Source organism: Panthera onca, chromosome E1 (assembly GCF_046562875.1).
Source record: "Panthera onca isolate mPanOnc1 chromosome E1, mPanOnc1 haplotype 2, whole genome shotgun sequence".
Classification (NCBI taxonomy): Eukaryota; Metazoa; Chordata; class Mammalia; order Carnivora; family Felidae; genus Panthera; species Panthera onca.
The window spans coordinates 14,156,308-14,172,851 of record NC_138352.1 but is presented as its reverse complement, the minus strand read 5'-3'; the positions used below and the strand labels follow the sequence as shown (position 1 = coordinate 14,172,851).

Sequence of the window (16,544 nt, the reverse complement as noted above, 5' to 3'; positions counted from 1 at the left end):
CCCGTGCTCGGTGCCCTGCTTGGCCGTGAGAAGGGCTGACGGGCCCACATTGCTGTGGGTTCTCTTCCTGCAGGCCCGTGTCACCCTGATATCAAAGCCTGACAAAGACATCACAAGAAAACTACAGACCAATAACCCTCACGAATATAGATCTAAATGTCCTCAGCTCAACATTAGCAAATCAAACCCAGCGGCATAGTAAAGGGACTGTACATGATGACCGAGTGCAATTTATTCCAGAAATGCAGAACGGCTCAAAATGTGAAAATCGGCCCGTGTAACACACCACATTAACAGAATGAAGGAAAACAATCATTTCGATGGTTTCAAAAAATCCAACACCCGTTCGTGATAAAGACACAGAGAAACTAGGAGCTCCTTCAACCCGATAAAGGGCGTCTGTGCCCGTCGCTGTGTGCGTGTGCATGCGTGTTAAGTGTGTGTGCCCACCTGTGTGCACATGCAGGGAGAGACCAAGAGCTTTGTCCCTAAAGTCAGGAGCCAGACAAGGACGTCAGGAGCCAGAATAGCCACTTCTATTCAACGTTGTCCTGGAAGTTCCAGCTGGACCGTCAGGCTGGGAGAAGGTGGAAAAGGCATTCAGATGGGAAAGGAGGAGGTAAAACCACCTCTCTCTGACGTGACATGATCTTACGTGGAAAACACCCTAAAGAATGTGTGTGCGCACACACGTGCGTGTGCACAGAAGCGGGCACATGCACACACAATTACAGCCAACGCACCACAGCACAGTTGCAAAATACAAGACACAAAAGCCAGATGTATTTCTTTTAAAAAAAAAAAATCTTTATTCATTTTTGAGAGAGCGTGAGTGGGGGAGGGGCAGGGAGAGAGGGAGACACAGAATCCGAGGCAGAGTCCAGGCTCCGAGCTGTCAGCCCAGAGCCCGACGCGGGGCTCGAACCCACAGACCGCGAGATCGTGACCCGAGCCGAAGTCGGACGCTCAACTGACTGAGCCCCCCAGGCGCCCCGAAAACCTATACGCTCGTGAACACACTAGGAATGGATAATCCCAAAACAAAGCCGGTAAAATAGCGTCAAACAGAATTTGACCAAAGGAGTGAAGGCTCGTACGCTGAAAACCACGAAAGGAAGTGGAAAGAAGTTGACAGAGGTGTCCGTGAAATCGCTGCCCAGGCGCGGGACGGCAGGACCGAGCGAGCGCCGCGAGGCGGTCGGCGCAGTGCCCGTCAGAACCCTTTTCTGCCCTTGTGCAGAAGTGGACAGCCGGCCCTGAAAGTGGCAAGGAACTGCCAGGGGCCCGGAACAGCCGTCCGTAAACGCTGACGTGTCATCAAAGTGGGCCCAGGGTCCAGACGTAAGGGCTGAAGCCAAAGGACTCGCGGGACTTAGGCAGCAGCTCCTTAAACGTGACGCCAGACGCACCAGCAGCATGCGAGCACAGACAGGCCGGACGTGTCACACGCCGTGGCGTCCGAGCACCCCCGGAAGGGCCCCTTCAGGGCCGGGGGAGAGCGCGTGCGTCCGCACGGGGTGGGGGACGGGGCACGGGAGGAGCCCGGCAGCCACGTCTCCCGGAAAGACGTACAGAAGGCCAACCGTCACGCCGACAGGCGCCCCACGTCAGGTCGGAGCCACGAGGCTCCGCCTCACGGCCACGAGGACAGCCAGCCGGGCCGCCCTGGAAGACAGCCTGGCTCTTCCCCAGAAAGGTAAACACACAGCTGCCACGGGACCCAGAGCCCCCTCCCCGGTGCAGACCCGAGTCGACGCAAACACAGCTCACACAGAGACTCGTACGTCGCTGTTCCTGAGGGCCCCGAACAGAGAGAGCCGGGTGCCGCGGGGGGCGGAGGCCGGTGGCGCTCTGTCCCTACAAGGGGGTAGCGCCTGGCCGCAGAGAGACGCGCTGCTCCACGGTGCGACGCGGGAGGACCTGGTGCTGAGAACATTGGGCCCGAGACCTGGCGGAAACCAGCGCAAGGGCCGCACGGCGTGCGACCCGGTGCCCCAGCTGCTGGGCCGGGCCCCTCTGGGGCGATGGAAAGCCCCGGAACTAGACGGCAGTGACGACGGCACGAGGTCTGAATACACGAGAAACCGCTTCGTACAACTTAAATGCGCTTGAAGTGGCAGCTTTGGTGACGGGACGTGAATTTCAAAACATAAACGAGTCGGGTGAGTTGTCTGAAGGTCCTCTAAGGGCTCTGGCCTGCTCTTTGCCGAGGGGAGGAGACCGGGGTGGGGGCGGAAACTGGGCACCTCTGGGACCACGCGGAGCCTGCCCGGACCTCTGTGCCCTTCTGTGGGGCAGGGCCACGACTCCGTTGCCAGCCCTCCCTGTCCTGCTTCGGACCCTCCTCCCAGCACCCAGGTCTCACCAGGGCCTCGCGGGGAACGCAGGCAGGTACGCGAGGTGCCGAGCCCCCGGGGCTGCTGGCCTCCCGCGGGGTTTCCGGGTAAGTGTGCCCAGCACCGGGTGACAGACTACAGACATTCTCCTACTCCATCCACCCAAGCCGGGCTGCTCGGAACCCCGGGCAGAAACAGGCTCCGAGCGCGAGGTCTCAGCCTCAGAGCTCCTCCCGAAGGCGTGTCGCGCCTTCTCGAGGGACAGCCCGTGTCTCAGTTCCAAAGCAGTGAGAGCCGGGGCACCGAGCGCAGGGGTGAGATGACAGCTGCGTGTGCTGGGGCGCAGGGTCTGATGTCAGGGGCACAGCACCCGGGAGCCAGGGGTCCTGGTCCCAGCGCCGGCAGAAGCGGAAGCTGGCTTGAGAAAGGAGGGGGGAGCAAGACAGGAGGACAGAGCCTGGCCTGGCCCTTCCCACGTGCGGGAGTCCCCTTGAAGGCACCTGTGGAAGCTGCTGGGACCTGCTCACCCCGCCGGGCCACGGCGGAGAGCCCAGAAGCACCCGGGGCGGGGGGGACCCACAGCCCCACCCGCCCTGGGGCGGCCCTGCTTCCCTCAAGTGGGGAGCCCGGCTCAGCCTCCTGCAGCCACCGGGCCTCCCAAGGGGCACAGGCAGAGCAGGGTGCGGCCCCAACTGCAGCCCGCCGGCTCACTGTCCCCGTTTCCACCAGGGGTCTGGGCCTTGGACAAGAACTCACTCCTCATAAACGAAGGCGACACCGGGGAGGGGACAGGGAGTGCGGACACCCAGGGCCTCCGTACGTGTCTGGGTCGTCTAAACCATGACGAGAGGCTCCTTGAGCAACACTAGGAATGGGCACCCGGGGAGCTCAGTCCAGTTGAGCGTCTGACTCAGGGTTTCGGCTCAGGTCATGATCTCAGGGTTCACGGGTTTGAGCCCCTCGTCAGCTCTGTGCTGACGGTGCAGAGCCTGTCTGGGATTCGCTCTCTCTCTCCTCCCCTCCTCATGTACACTCGCTCTCTCTCTCAAAATAAATAAACAAGCTTAAGAAAACGTATGAATGGCAAGAAAAACCTCTTCGAGTCGTACTTCTCAGCAAATGCCAGAGTGTGCAGGGAGCCTGGGGCGAGCTGGCCCGTGGGGCACAGGGGGCTGTGGGTGCGGCCACGCCGCCCACATGGAGATGAGGGGCCAGCAGGGGGCCAGAGGCACTCTCAAGGACCCCGGGGGTCGGGCCTGGGGTCAGGAGGAGCGCAGGGGAGGGCCCCAGGCGGGTAGCAGTGAGGGCAGGCTAACAGCCCTGCAGTCGGGGTGCGACGTGCTCAACCGGCTTCCCAGACGGGGCCGCCTGCCCTCACGGCCCCAGCCAGGGCAGCGGGGCCCGACGCCCCACCCCTCGGCCACCAGCACCCGTCCCATCGGGTACCTGACCACCCCGCGTGCCCCCTGGGCCCCTCGCGTGCCTGCAGCAGGCCGGCTGGCAGACGGGCGGGGCAGCCGCGAGCAGAGGGCCCGGCCGCCCTAGCTCGCACCCTCTCGGGTCAGGGCAGAGGCGACTCAGCGGCCGCCTGAGAGACGAGGGAAGCGCTGGTGTGAAAACCAACGCCGGAAAATAAAATCGCGAAGGCAAAAAAGCAACGGCGTGTGCACGTGAAGGAGCAGCCGGACGAGAGGCCACGAATGCACGTGCAGTCGGGCAGTCTTAAGCCCCCTGGGGTGCTTCTAGAGAAAAAACAAAGACACCCTGAACCCCACGAACCCTGAACGTCCTTCCTGTGCCCCTGGGAAAGCCACGTCACGCTCTTTCCGGGTCTGGCGCTCTGCCACGTGACATCTGTCTTCGGCCGAGCTCCTGCAGCCTCGAGACCCAGACCACGGGGCAGGCGGTGGCCAGGCCCGTGGCCGTCCCTGTGGGCGGCGCGGCCAGTGTGTCCTGCGGCCTGGGCGCTCCACCAGCTGCCGTGGGCACCACGGCCCCGTGACCGTCCAGGCAGGAGCGGGAAGCCGGGCGGCTGGAGGGTTTCACTGCACGCAGCTCGGCTCCACGCTCGCCGCTGCTGGGCGCGTGGGTCTGGGGCTTTCTGCTGTCTCGGGACCTTGGCCGTGGGCCTCGGGGGGCCTGCCCTCATCTTCGAGCTGTTCCGAGCCGCCCTTTGGCCTCTGTACCTTCCGGCTCCTGGTGAGGACATCGAGAAAGGGCAGCATCGAAGGCAGAGCCGGCCCAGAGTTCCCCGTGCTCCCCACGTGGTCCCCGCAGCTGCTGCTGACTCGAGAAGGAGCAGACCGTGCCGTGTGCGCTCCAGCTGGCCAGCCCCCGTCCCTGGGGGAGCTCGGGGGTCCCTCCGTTCTCAAAGCAGCCCAGCTGGGCCTCGGACAGCCCTGGGCTTCGGGAAAAAGGAGCTCGAGGAAACGCCGACTGGAGCCTCTCTGCTGCTCATCAAGGCCACGCCTCAGTCTCCTCACGTGTAAAGCAGGGTCACAGTGTCCGCCTCGTGCTGCTGTCAGGGCCAGATAACCTGCCCCTGCTGGCTGTGACATCCGTGCCAGGCTCCCCCACAAGAAGCTGCCGGCATAGGAATCACCGTGCCTGGCGTGCAGATAGGGAAACCGAGGCCCGGGAGTGTGATCACCAGAGCTGGTGGTGCAGAGCCAGGACGAGGACCGGTCCATCTGATGGGGTGCCCAGGCCCCACATCCTGCCGCCTCAGTGTCCCACCCCAGCAGGGACTCTGTCCTTCGCCCGGCACCGCGGAGAAGCCATCCCGCCAGGACGGCCCCACACGGTCCCCTGCGGGTGCCCCCAGTACTCACCTGTCCTGCCCTGGTGCGGGGGTCGTGGGGGCTCCCAGGGTCCTGCGGATGTAGTCTCGAGAACGGATGTCAGCCTGAGGAGAGGGCGGCTCAGTGAGAGGTGGTGGCCTCGGGACAAGCCTCCACCTCACGGCCTGGTGGAGGCGCTCTCGCTTCCCCGAGAGCCCACAGAGGGCACTCCAGGCCGCCACAGGGACAAAGGCTGCAGCCCCGTGGGCGACACACTGCCAGGCCCCCCGGTCAAGGCCCTGTGATGGCCAAGTCCCCGCAGGGCCCGAGTGCACGGCTGGGGTGGAGGCTCTGGCTCGTCCCCCACGTTTCCGGGGGCAGCTCGGCTCGTGCTCGGTTTGTGGCTTGTGCTTTCCGTAGGTTTCGCTTCTGCTTGAACCCCCTCCTCCGAGGAGTCTCCTCAGCCCAGCCAGTCTGTCTCCCCAGCTCGCGTCTGTTACGACCCCCTCCCTGGGAAGTGTCTACAGAAAGTCCTGCAAAGTCACTGTGACGGACGGGACCAAGGCAGACTGGAGGGACAGACGCTCAGGCCGGAATGGAACCCTCTCCCACACACCGGCCCCTCCGCAGGGTGATCGCACTGGCCTCGGGAAGGCCCCTGATCCTGGCTCAGATGGGCTTAGCCCCCTTCAGGCCACAAGACTACAGGTCACAGCAGTTAATCCCTCCAAATGCTGTTCCAGAGTGAACAAGCAGGCAGGAGGGGGGAGGGCACTGGGATACTCTGGTGGGAAGCCCCCCACCCTCCTGTCTTTCCCTGCAGCAGCCAGGACCGACCTGACCAGACAGCCCACGCCTGGCACCAGAGGGCTGCCTTGATGGCCTGGGGTGGGGGGACTCACAGACTCCATGGAGAGAAAAAGCAGGCCCGAAATCCCCTCTCTCAGCCTCTCCTGGGGGCTTCCAGAAGTAACAAAGAGAACAAAGTGCTTGACAGGCCAGTGGCCCAGGATGAATATGGGTCAAGAGACGATCGGGGCTGCGGGACAGGGCCCTCCCCCCACGGCCAGAGCGGGGATGGGGACTGCGGGGTCCTGGCACAGGCGGCTGCTTCTCCCCCTTGGGAGGGCAGGCCCAGGAACCTGGCAGGCTCCTCTCTAGGGCAAACACACAGTCCTTGCCTGCCTTGGAAGTGTCCAAGGTACTTTACAGGCCATTCTCCACCTGCAAGGATGGGGTCACTGTCCGCACGGGGGGCAGAGAGAGGCATGGAAGGACTGTGCCAGCACCACAGAGTTCTTGGCTCTAGGGGTCTCGGGAGAGTTGCTAGATTTCTCCCAGAGACAGGGTTAAGGGAAGAGTTAAGGCCTCCAGGGAAGGGAAGGGGAGGGCGGGCGTGAAGGTCACAGCTTGAAGACCCACGACCTAGGAACCCAGCGGAGCCCGGGACAGGGACAGGGACAGGGACAGGGACAGGGAGGCTGAGGCTGGTGGGAGCTCGGTGCCGGGGCAGCAGGGGCTGGGAGCCACGGCCGCACGTGGGCTACTGCTGCCCCCTGCAGGCCGCCCTGCACATCAGCAGCTGGGGAAGGTCCCAGGCCCCCAGGAGGCGGCGGGAGGCGAGGGCACCAGGGCCGGGGCAGAGCCAGGTGTCACCAGGGCGCTGGGCCGTGTGGACTGGCTCTCGGCAGTCTGGCCGGGGCTCCTCTGCCCAGCCGCTTAGAGCTGAGCCGGCACAGGCCATGGGGAGATGGCGGAAGCAGCAGGCTCCAGGGAGACCTCCAGGCACCCTGCCCTCCCGTCCTGTGGCCGCACTAAACCGGGAACCTGCACAGGCCAGCGCCTGTTCTCTAGACGGGCTCCCCCAGCTCCTCGGAGCCGCCCACAGAGCCGCAGGCCGGGACTCACAGCCGGGTCCCTGTGGGCGAGTCTCCAGCATCCGGGCAGCCTCGATCACGGGCCCGCGCCTCCCAGGTCCCAGCTCCAGCGACACCTTCCTCTCGCTTTCCTGGCATGAAATTCCTTCCCACCCCAGGGCCTTTGCAGATGGGGGTCCTTGGGCCTGGACCACCTTTCCCCCTCCTCTGGCTGGTCTCTTCCTGAGGAGAGCTTCTCACGAGTCCTCATTCCATGGGCCTCTCTGGGACACACACCTACCTAGGACGAGACTCCCTGTCACGACTGAGCTCACCAACGGGGGCCCACAGGCCATCTTGAGCTCAGCTCTCGTCTCCTACAGGCTGAGCTTTTTCCCAGCCGAGCCACCTTGTTCCCCCAAGTTCTGCCCACCCTCCCCCCACCCCACTTTAGGTGCTAGGTGCCCGGCACAGCCGCATCCTGCAATCTTCTGACCGAGGACTCTGGTACAGCCGGAGCCTCCCCAGCAGAGGACGGCTGTTCCCCCCCACAGGCCGGCGGGGCGGGTCGGGCCCCCAAGGGGATGGCTGGGAGTTGGCAGGACACTGTGCCGCCTGAGCAGATTCTCCCAGTGACCCTGGTAGGGTGCGTAGGAGGCCGAGGAGAAGTGGAGCACGGCAGACCCGGGGCCTGGGCGGAGCAGGGCCCCAGGATGAACTCTGGTCCCCTCCCCTCCCTCCAGGGCCCAGCGTGGCGCCATCAGGCCCTTCCACAGGCACCTGCGTCGAGGGAAGTCCAGGAGGCGCATGCCGGCCCACCCACCTGGCGCACGGGCTCCGGGATCCGAAACCTGCAGCAGCCTCGGGTCAGGCGCACGGCCGCCTCCAGGCTGATCTTGTGGCCCACAGAGACGTAGAGCGGCTTGGTGCTGTGGTCGTGGCTCCTCAGGGCCTGGGACAAGGCAGGCGAAGTCAGGGCACGGTAGAGACAAGCCCTGGGGGCTTCGGGCCGACCACGCATCCGGGGGCCGGGTGGGGCACACGCAGCCCGGAGCTCCCCTCGGCACAGCCGAGGGTGCCGGGCAGGGGTGAAAGGCGCAGGCCCCCGCCCCCCCCCCCCCCCCCCCCGGGACCAGTCAGGGTGGCAGGGGGAGGTGGACAGGGTCTGGTGCACACGGACAGGCGCCTGCCCCTCTGTGGGTGCCATCTCGGTGGCGCGCAGGCCCCTGGACGCTCACCATGCCCAGCACGGTCCCAGAGCCCCCCGTCAGAGGAAACGAGTCTCCTCCAGCCCGCAGGAGTCCTATCTGGAAAACAGGAAAACACACACACACACAGAAGAAGTCTTTTCTCGGGGAAGGGCGGAGGGCAGGCCTGTCCATGTCTGATGCCGTGCAGTCGCCAGGCAAGGAGAGGGCGGGCGAGTCTGCGCGTGGGCTGCAGCCCAGGCCGTGCCCACCCCCATGCCATCAGCGGGCTCGGCGTCCGGGAGGCCTTCCCCGGCAGCGTCCAACCCCGACGAGGCTGTCGGACCTCAGTTCCCTCCTTGTTCCGTGCACGAGGTGCCCGGGGCCCAGGAAGGGGCAGCCCGCCCAGGCCGCGGTGCTGACAGGGGGAGCTGCCAGGCCGGGACGAAGGCTGGCACCCACCCGCCCGGCCTGGCCGGTGGGCCCACGGACGCCACCTGGGCCGGAACCACCGCCTGCCGCTCTTTCTCCCGCGAGGGACTTAGGCATGTTGGATTCACCCCAGCAAGGCTTTTGTTAGGGGGTGGGGACTGGTCCACCGAGTGTCTCAGGAGTCACGTCAGTTTGCTCTGGGGTCCCCGTCAACTCAACAGAACTATTCTGCACAGACACGGGAATGCCCACAGGAGTGGGACAGACGTGATCACTGTTCTCAGCATCAGCCGTCTAGCGGTGGGGCTGGGCACGTCTCCGGCTCCCTCCGGAGTGGCTGCCACATTCCCAAAGCCAGCCTTGAGGGGGCCGAAGGAGGGAGATGCTGGGAGAAGGTGGGGACGAGTACAGAGGGCCACATGGGCTCCCAAATGTCCTGCGCGCAATAACCTGAGGCCCCTCCCCTACACGGGGCACCACAGCAGCGCAAGCGTAGCGGGGATGGGAGAGGCAAGCCTGTGCCCAGGAGGCTGGGAGAGCTCGGAGGGCACTCCTCCGGCCTGGGAGTCTCCTGCCGTGACCCCCGAGCCGTGAGGGACACACAGGCCACGCAGAGAGAAAAGTGGGTCCTTCTTACTCCGGGTTAGGGAGCCAGGACGGGGAGGACGGTGCCAGCAGGCAAGGGCGGGAACAGAGGCTCATACGGGGCAGGCTCTGGGGCTGGCACAGGCACGGGCCCAGCCTGTGCACCCCCGCCGGCCCTCTCCTTGCCCTCCCCTGGGGCAGGGCATCGCCCCATCCCTCACCTTCTCCTTGTGCTGGGTGTTGTTCTCCAGGCCATCGACCTGCAGGAGTTTCTTGGCCACCCCAATGCAGGGCAGGTCCGTGAGGACGCCGAGGTGACAGGCCACCCCAAAGCCTACAGGGGCAGAGGGTGAGGCTGGGCTCATGGGGCAGCGAGCCAAGGCGACCAGAGACAGCGTGGAGACTGGGGACAAACCAGAACCCGCCGCAGCTCCCCAGGTAAACAGAAGCCTATCGGCAGACTGAGCCCTGGAGAGCCAGGACGCGGACGGCCAACCTGACCTGGAATGTGGCCCTCGCCCCGCTTCACGGTCACCAGGCGGAGGACGCCCCCTTCCCTTCGGCGACATTAGGAGCCTGATTAGCTCACGATACTTCATCCCGTTTCTCCTTCCGCTTTCTGGCACTTTCCATCCTTTCTCTTTTGCAGCTGCCACCAGGCCTCTGCGTCACCCTCCCAACACACTCTTGGGGCTCCGGCCAGGCAGTGCGTAGTCACACGCTGGCACCCAGGGTTCTCGAGGCAGTGGCCAAAACGTCCGATGCCAGCCCTTCCCAGATCCCTGTGCGGCCCCACCCCCAGGCTCGTGACTTCTCCCTCAGTCATTCTCTCTGGGGTCAGCACCCCGGCACCCAGGCGGGGGCAAGTTCCCCAGTGCCAGTGGGGAGCGGGCACTCCTGTCCGGCTTCAGTGGGCCTGTCAGAGCTCCGGGTGGGTAGCGGCGGGACAGGCCAGCTGAGCAGCAGTCAGGACCAGAGTGGCCGAGGGCACCTGAGACGGGCCAGCATGGAGCGCTAGGGGAGGCCTCAGGGGGCAGGCAGGGAAGAGGCGGGGGTGACAAGAAGCAGGTTCTTTACTGGGTGGGGTCCTAACCAGGACAGCCAGCCCAGGGGGGAGCGGCCAGGGCCAGGCCGGCAGCAGAGGGTCCTGGGCAGGGGGCAGGCCCTCTGTGAGGGGACCGTCAGAACCGTCCCCTTCTGGGCCCTGTCTTTCGGGGGCAGGGTTACCTCGGTGGTGGAGAAGCCCATTTCCATCCACAAGGAGTACCTGGAAGAACCACACGTGACAGTCAGCCAGCCGAACTGCCCCTCCCCCGTCAGGCCGGGGCAGCCTGGAGCAGGTGGGGTGGGCTCACCACTTCTGGGCGTGGGAGGCTTTTTGGGAGATCCGGCAAAAGCGCACCCTCTCCAGGGAGGTCAGAGACCTCGGCCTGCAGTGGGTGACGTGGCCTTCCCTCCTGGGTGGAAAGAGAGGGTCTCTCTCCTTGGAGTCGAGGTACCTGCCTGGGGCACGAGGCCGGGCTCCTTCTCCCGCAGCCGCCGCACCGCAGCCACCAGAAAGGGCACCTCTCGGAAGGCCAGGAAGCCCGACACGTAGGGAGCCGTCAGGCTAACCATGCGGCAGTCCTCATACACCACCTGTCGCCAGGCACCCGGTCACCGGCAGGCACGGCCCCCGGCTCCTGCCGGCCTTCAGCCTGTCACCCTGCAGCCCTTGTCTCGCTGCTGCCTGCTCCCTCCCCTTCTCCCGTCCCCCCCCAACTCTCCTCCTCTCGGCCTCCCTCTCTGGGGGGGCAGGTGTGAGGTGGCCAGGCGAGCACCGGGGCCCCCTCGAGCCCCTCCGCCGCCCCACGCCGCCCCCGCTGGGCTTCGGGGAGGCTCAGAGAAGACAGAGCACAAGAAGCACGTGTGTGAAGCGGCACCAGAGTGAGGATGTTACTGTTCCCCACTAGCAGGGGACTTGGGGGAGGAGAGGCCGGGTCTTCACAGAGAAAGCAGCCACAAGACAGGCAACCCCAGCTTCGTGGAAAGAGTTCAGAGACTCAGAAAAGGACAGGCAGGGCCTCAGAGCTGGGCAATCTGGAAGAGAAGAGGGGTTCCCGGGGACAGGACAGTGCAAAGGGCCCCAGGGCCCTTTCGAAACCACAACTTCAGCCCTCCCCCAAAGCTGAGCTCTCCCCACCTGTGCCCCCCACGAGGGAGGGGGCACGTGCCCCAGCATCTCTGTCAATGACTCCCGGGAACCTTCTCCAACTGCCAGTGACCCAAAGCGGGCAGGGTCTCCCGTGACGACGACCGCGGCACCGGACTCACAGGGAACCCAGCAGACCGGAGTGCTGAGCCCCACACGACAGGGTGACTTCACAGGAACACGCGTGAAGTTCAAGCGTGGCCTGAGTTCTCACAGGATGATGGCCGCTTATCTCTGAATCTGTCCGCACAAGTTCCAGAAACCAGAGATCTACAAGCAGAGGGCAAACACTCCCCGACCCCATCTCACAGCGTAACCGAGGGATGAGCCTACTGGGACCGTTGGTGTGCACCTCTGTGCAGAAGTAAACAGCCCGGGACGGCAGAGCCCGCTCTAGGCGCGCACTGGGCAAGGCCGGGGGCACCTACGGGACGAGACCCGTAGGCAGCCCGGCCAGCCGGGACCTGGAGGAAGAGGCCTGGAAGGCCACAGGGCCAGCAGCGGCCTTCTCGGGGAGGGGAGAAGCAGGAGAGCCCTGCAGGGTTGTGGTGAAGAAAACGAGGTCAGAAGTGTGAGGCTCTTCAGAAACAACAGAGCCAAGAATCAGAAGGCGTGCTGCCTGTCTTCACCTCAGGAAAGGACACCATTCACTGGAGCGACCACCCCTCACTGTCCCTCACGAGCTAAGAAGCCCGGCCAGCCACCCAGACCCCAGCCCTCCAGACCCGGTTAAACCCGACTCTGGATGAGCAGCGAAAGGCCGTACAAACCCAGACAGAAATAATCCAAGCCCATCAGTGATGAAACAAATGCCGCCCGTAGCCAGCTGTGCGGCCGAGGAAAATGAACTATTCTTAAACGGCACGTGGAGAACACAAGGCAAAAAATAAAAACTTGGAATGGAAACACACAAAAACACAAGAAAGACAGAAAGACCAGAGTTCGTGACTGCAGAAGAAAAACAAGGGAAGAGAGCCGAACTAGTAAACAGAGCACTTAAAACCACAACGCGAAAAATGTTCCAAAAATAAAAGGAAATCTGACCCCGCACGTTCAGAAGGCCAGGCAGATCAAGAAGAAACTTGTGAAAAGAAAAAGAAAAAAAAAAAAAGAAAAAAAAAAAGAGTAAAGGAAACACAGGCAACATACTGGACAACCCGTCACTCCCCACACGGTCTAACAGCAAGAGTGGATTTAAAATACACCTTAAGGGGCGACCAGGGGCCTCAGTAGGTTGATCGCCCATCTCTCGATCTTGGCTCAGGTCACGATCTCACGGTTCATGGGACTGAGCCCCCACGTCGGGCTCTGTTGACACTGCGGAGCCTGCTTGGGGGTCTCTCTTTCTCCCTCCCTCCCACTCTTTCTCAAAATAAATAAAAGATGTGAAAAAAATCTTTAAAAAAATGTTAAACCTTTATAAGCTCAGAAAACAAAACAATACTTCAGAGGAAACTGGGGAAATGAGCCGTGGAAAGGGACTCAGGTGATGCTATAGGATTATAATGACCGCTCCGAGGTCCGGTAACGACACTGCTGTCATGCGTAGAAGGCCATTCTCGGGACAGGGCTGCTGAGGTGCTCGGAGGTGAGCTGTCACCTCCGGGAGACACTTTCGAATCCCTCAGCACGCACACGCGCGCGCGCGCGCGCGCGCACACACACACACACACACACACACACAGAAATCAGTCGGCAACAGGTGGATCTAAGTAGAGACTATTCAGGTGTCCAATGTATTATTCTTTCAACGTTCACACATTTTCAGCTTAAAGATCTGGAAAAAGGAAAAAACTCAATTGTGTGAGCACCACGTGGACGGTCGGAATCTCTGTGAAGGTCTGCAGGTTTCGACCTGGGTCGATGAAGTGGTGCCCCTACAAACTCCGTCTCAGGCTGCACGTAGCTCTGCCGGACTGGGGAGGAACTACATTTGAGGAGGATGGCGGGAAGGTCTGTCCTGCCTCTGCCGCCTGAGGCACAGTGGATGGACCGACGCCACAGACAATTCAGCTTCCCGTGGAAAAGAACACACTAACCGGGTGTCCAACTACGAACGGGCTGCGTTGTGAGACCACCATCCGCCAGGGCAACCAAGGAAAGGACTCCTGGCTGCCTGGAGGGTGGTTCAGTGCTCCCCACCCCGGCTGTGCTCTGTAATCACAGGGATGCTGTTTAAAGAAGCGGGTTTCCAGGCCGTCCACTGGGAGACCTTTTTTTTCTTCAGGAAATGAGTCGGGGCTCTGGGGTCAATACATTTTTTAAAAACTTTATTGAGATAAATTTACTACCATAAAGTTCACTTGTTTGAAGTGTATAATTCAACGTTCTCGTTATTTATAGACTTGAACAACCGTGTAATTCTAGAATACTTTCATGACCGCCCCCAAGTAAACCTCACCCCCGTTAACATTCACACCGCATCTATCTCACTCCTTAGCCCTCGGCACCCAGGAATTTACTTTCTGTCTCTGGATTTGCCTATGGAATTTGTATTTCTAAACACGCTTCCGGAGACTGACGGGGCAGATCTGTGCGATTAGGCGTTTGGGAGCCGCTGCGCCAGGCTCTGCCAGAACCCTTTCCCAGTGCAAGCTTCCGGAGCACAGGATGACGGGTGCCGACTCCATCCAAGCAGCAGGCACTCTGCTCCGTGCTGGGGCTCCATGACAACACAGCATCACCCTACCCTCGAGAACCTACGCTTAGTGCGGTAACTTTTGAGTACAACGCAGAAGCGCTGCGTAACAACGAGACCAAGGACAGGGATGAGAGGTGATTAACTCTGCAGCTAGGGAAAAGGACAGACCGACGGGACTATGTGAACCGGGCCTTGAAAAGTGAGAAGCTGTCCTAAGAATTAGCAGTGCTATGTTTATTTTTTGAGGGCTTACCACGTGCCAACCAGTTGCTTTCCGTGCACGATCTCATTTATCCCTCACCACAGCTAGCTATCAATAGTATTTTCATCCTTGATTTAGAAAGGAGGAAATGGAGGCCCAGGGGGTTGAAGTGGGAGCGGCAGAGTGGAGGTAAAGACTTAGGCAGTCTGGCTCCCGCGTCTATGCCTTATTCCCAAGGCCATCCTACCAAGTGACCAGGCGACCTGGGAGGGCAGGGACTCTGGTTCCATCACCCCGCTATACCCAGCTCCTAGCAACGGCAGGTGCCCAGTATGTTTTTGCTGAATTTTGACTCCAGGGGTCTTTCGAGTAAAGCACAAAGACACGGAGGCAGGAACATGCGGTCGTGGGGAGCAGGCAGATAAGCAGGGAGGGCGAGGCTGTGTGCTAAGAGCAAAGCGTTCCCTGTCCAGTCTTCCTGAACTGTTGACTCCAAATCAATCACGGGCATACTGCTCATTCCTTCATGTATCTGGGTGTCTTCTCTATGACAGGCATTGAGCTAGGTGCCTAAGGCTACAACTGGTGGGCATGACAACCTGATTTCTATCGTCGTGGAGTTTACATTCTGGTAGGAGGAGAGGCAGATCCGCCAATCCTATCCCAGGGCAATGAAGAGAAAAGACAGGGTACTGAGAGTAACTCCTGATCTTGCAGGGTGAGAGGGGTGCTTACCAGAGCACCTGAGACACAACTAGGGGGTAGCCAGGAGAATATTCCAGGACAGGAAACACCAATGTAAGGTCAGGCAGGCAGACAGAGCATGGCATGTGTGAGGAATCTAAAGAACTCCCGAGTGGGGAAAGGGGATTGGTGAGAATCTAACCTACAGCGTCATATTAAGCTGGGTCGATTCCCCAAGGGCCTTTACACTTGTCAGCAAGCACATAGAATCTCCTTCGGTTTTTACCTCCCTTCTCTTTCCTTCAGAGGCTTCCCCACCGAATAACGAGATCCTACAAAAGGAGAAGCGTGGTTCTACGCTGGCCCTGTTCCCCGTCCCGCCTCTCTCACTAACGCAGCCCGCAGCCCCTAAGCCCGAGCGGGGCGGCCCCCGCGGGGTTACCTCGAGCTCAGGGTAGCTGAGCACCACCAGCGAGGCACAGGCGCTGACACTGTCTCCCTTCACAAAGGACACGTCCACGCCCCCGACCCTCTGCAGCCCCGAGAAGCCGGGGTCCCGCTGCCACGCCTCCGTGTCCCGGTCCACCACGAGGGCCTTCAGCTGGGCTTGCTCCCTGAGGGCAGACACACGTCCAGCGGGCCTCCCGGCCCCGCGGGGCTTGAGGCTCTTCCCCGGGGCACTCCCGGTCTCACCACCCCCCCGCTTCCCGGGGAGCCCGGCCTCGGGGACGCCCCCTCCACGGTCTCACCTTCCGGCCCCCTACACCGAGACGCGGCGCCGGAAGCGAGCGCCGCCAACCCCGCCGACTACAACTCCCGAAGGCCCTTTCGCCTGCGTGCCGGGCCTCCCCCCAGCCCTCCGCGGCCCCAGAGTCGCTCTAGCCCCCGCAAATTGGCTGTCACCCGACCCCATTACCTTATCCAGAGCGACAGGGTCTCCTTCGGAGGCAGCTCCGCCGCCTCCCTAGCCATGGCTCGGCCCCAAACGCCCCTTCCGGTGGCGTCCCTTCCTGGTGGCGTCACTTCCGGCTACTCGCGCGCAGGCGCCCTGCTGCTTTCGTGGCCTTGGCGCTTCTGGTGGGCGAACCCGGGTCCGGACGCCGCCGCCTGGTGGCTGGAGGCCGGCGGGGAGCCCTGCCCGCTCCTGGCCGCCCGCCCACCTGCCCCGCCCGGGTCTGAGCGGTCCCGGCCGCGCGCGGGCGCCTTCAACCAGGACGAAGGCTCGAGCGGCGACCAGAGCAGCTTCGAGACGGCGCGGGCTGCGGCCGATAACTGGCGACGGCCGGGTTTGCTCGCAGCCTGGTCGGCCCCCGGTGCCCCGGGGGTGGGTGTGGGAGGCCGGGGGTGCCGGCCGCCCGCGTCTTGCGCGCGGTGTGCAGTGCAGGGTGGGCGAGGCAGGGTGACCTTCCACGTCGGGCACCTCGCACGCTCCCTCAGCTTCTGGCACCGGACGTGCCGAGCCGCTCGGACCCCATCACCGAGCACCTGCCCTCTCCGCGGCTCGTGGGTTTGGGTCCGGTGACTTCCGTAAAAGCTTTGAGAGCACGGCGCAATCCTTAGTGGACCACACTCGCGAATTCGGGTGGGTCCTAGTGGGCCCACGGCCTCGCCCAGTAGACCAAACACGGACCACCTTTGGCACGTTGACGC

The 16,544-nt window shown here is 62.6% G+C and overlaps 1 protein-coding gene across 2 annotated transcripts; it reads right to left on the bottom strand.

Moving 5' to 3' along the window:
* Window positions 1–789: 789 nt before the first annotated feature.
* ENDOV (endonuclease V) lies at window positions 790–15,935 on the bottom strand. 2 transcript variants are annotated; one of them, XM_060645186.3, is made up of 9 exons: window positions 15,811–15,935; window positions 15,337–15,508; window positions 10,680–10,814; window positions 10,404–10,443; window positions 9,398–9,510; window positions 8,211–8,279; window positions 7,796–7,924; window positions 5,168–5,241; window positions 790–4,532 (listed from the first exon to the last, which is right to left on the bottom strand). In XM_060645186.3, the coding sequence occupies exons 1-9, from the start codon at window positions 15,864–15,866 to the stop codon at window positions 4,379–4,381; spliced, it is 942 nt and encodes a 313-aa protein (XP_060501169.1). In that variant the 5' UTR covers window positions 15,867–15,935; the 3' UTR covers window positions 790–4,378. The 2 variants fall into 2 exon arrangements, with proteins under 2 accessions (XP_060501169.1, XP_060501171.1); XM_060645188.3 differs by lacking the exon at window positions 10,680–10,814.
* Window positions 15,936–16,544: the final 609 nt, after the last annotated feature.

What these genes read in the sequence shown, in the direction of transcription:
- ENDOV (XM_060645186.3), bottom strand. Translation starts at nt 15,866, where the DNA reads ATGGCTAGGGAGGCGGCGGAGCTGCCTCCGAAGGAGACCCTGTCGCTC. An exon ending in ACCCTGTCGCTCTGGATAAG is followed by an intron (nt 15,509 to 15,810) that starts GTAATGGGGTCG and finishes GTCTGCCCTCAG; the next exon opens with GGAGCAAGCCCAGCTGAAGG. An exon ending in ACACCCAGCACAAGGAGAAG is followed by an intron (nt 8,280 to 9,397) that starts GTGAGGGATGGG and finishes CCTGTTTTCCAG; the next exon opens with ATAGGACTCCTGCGGGCTGG.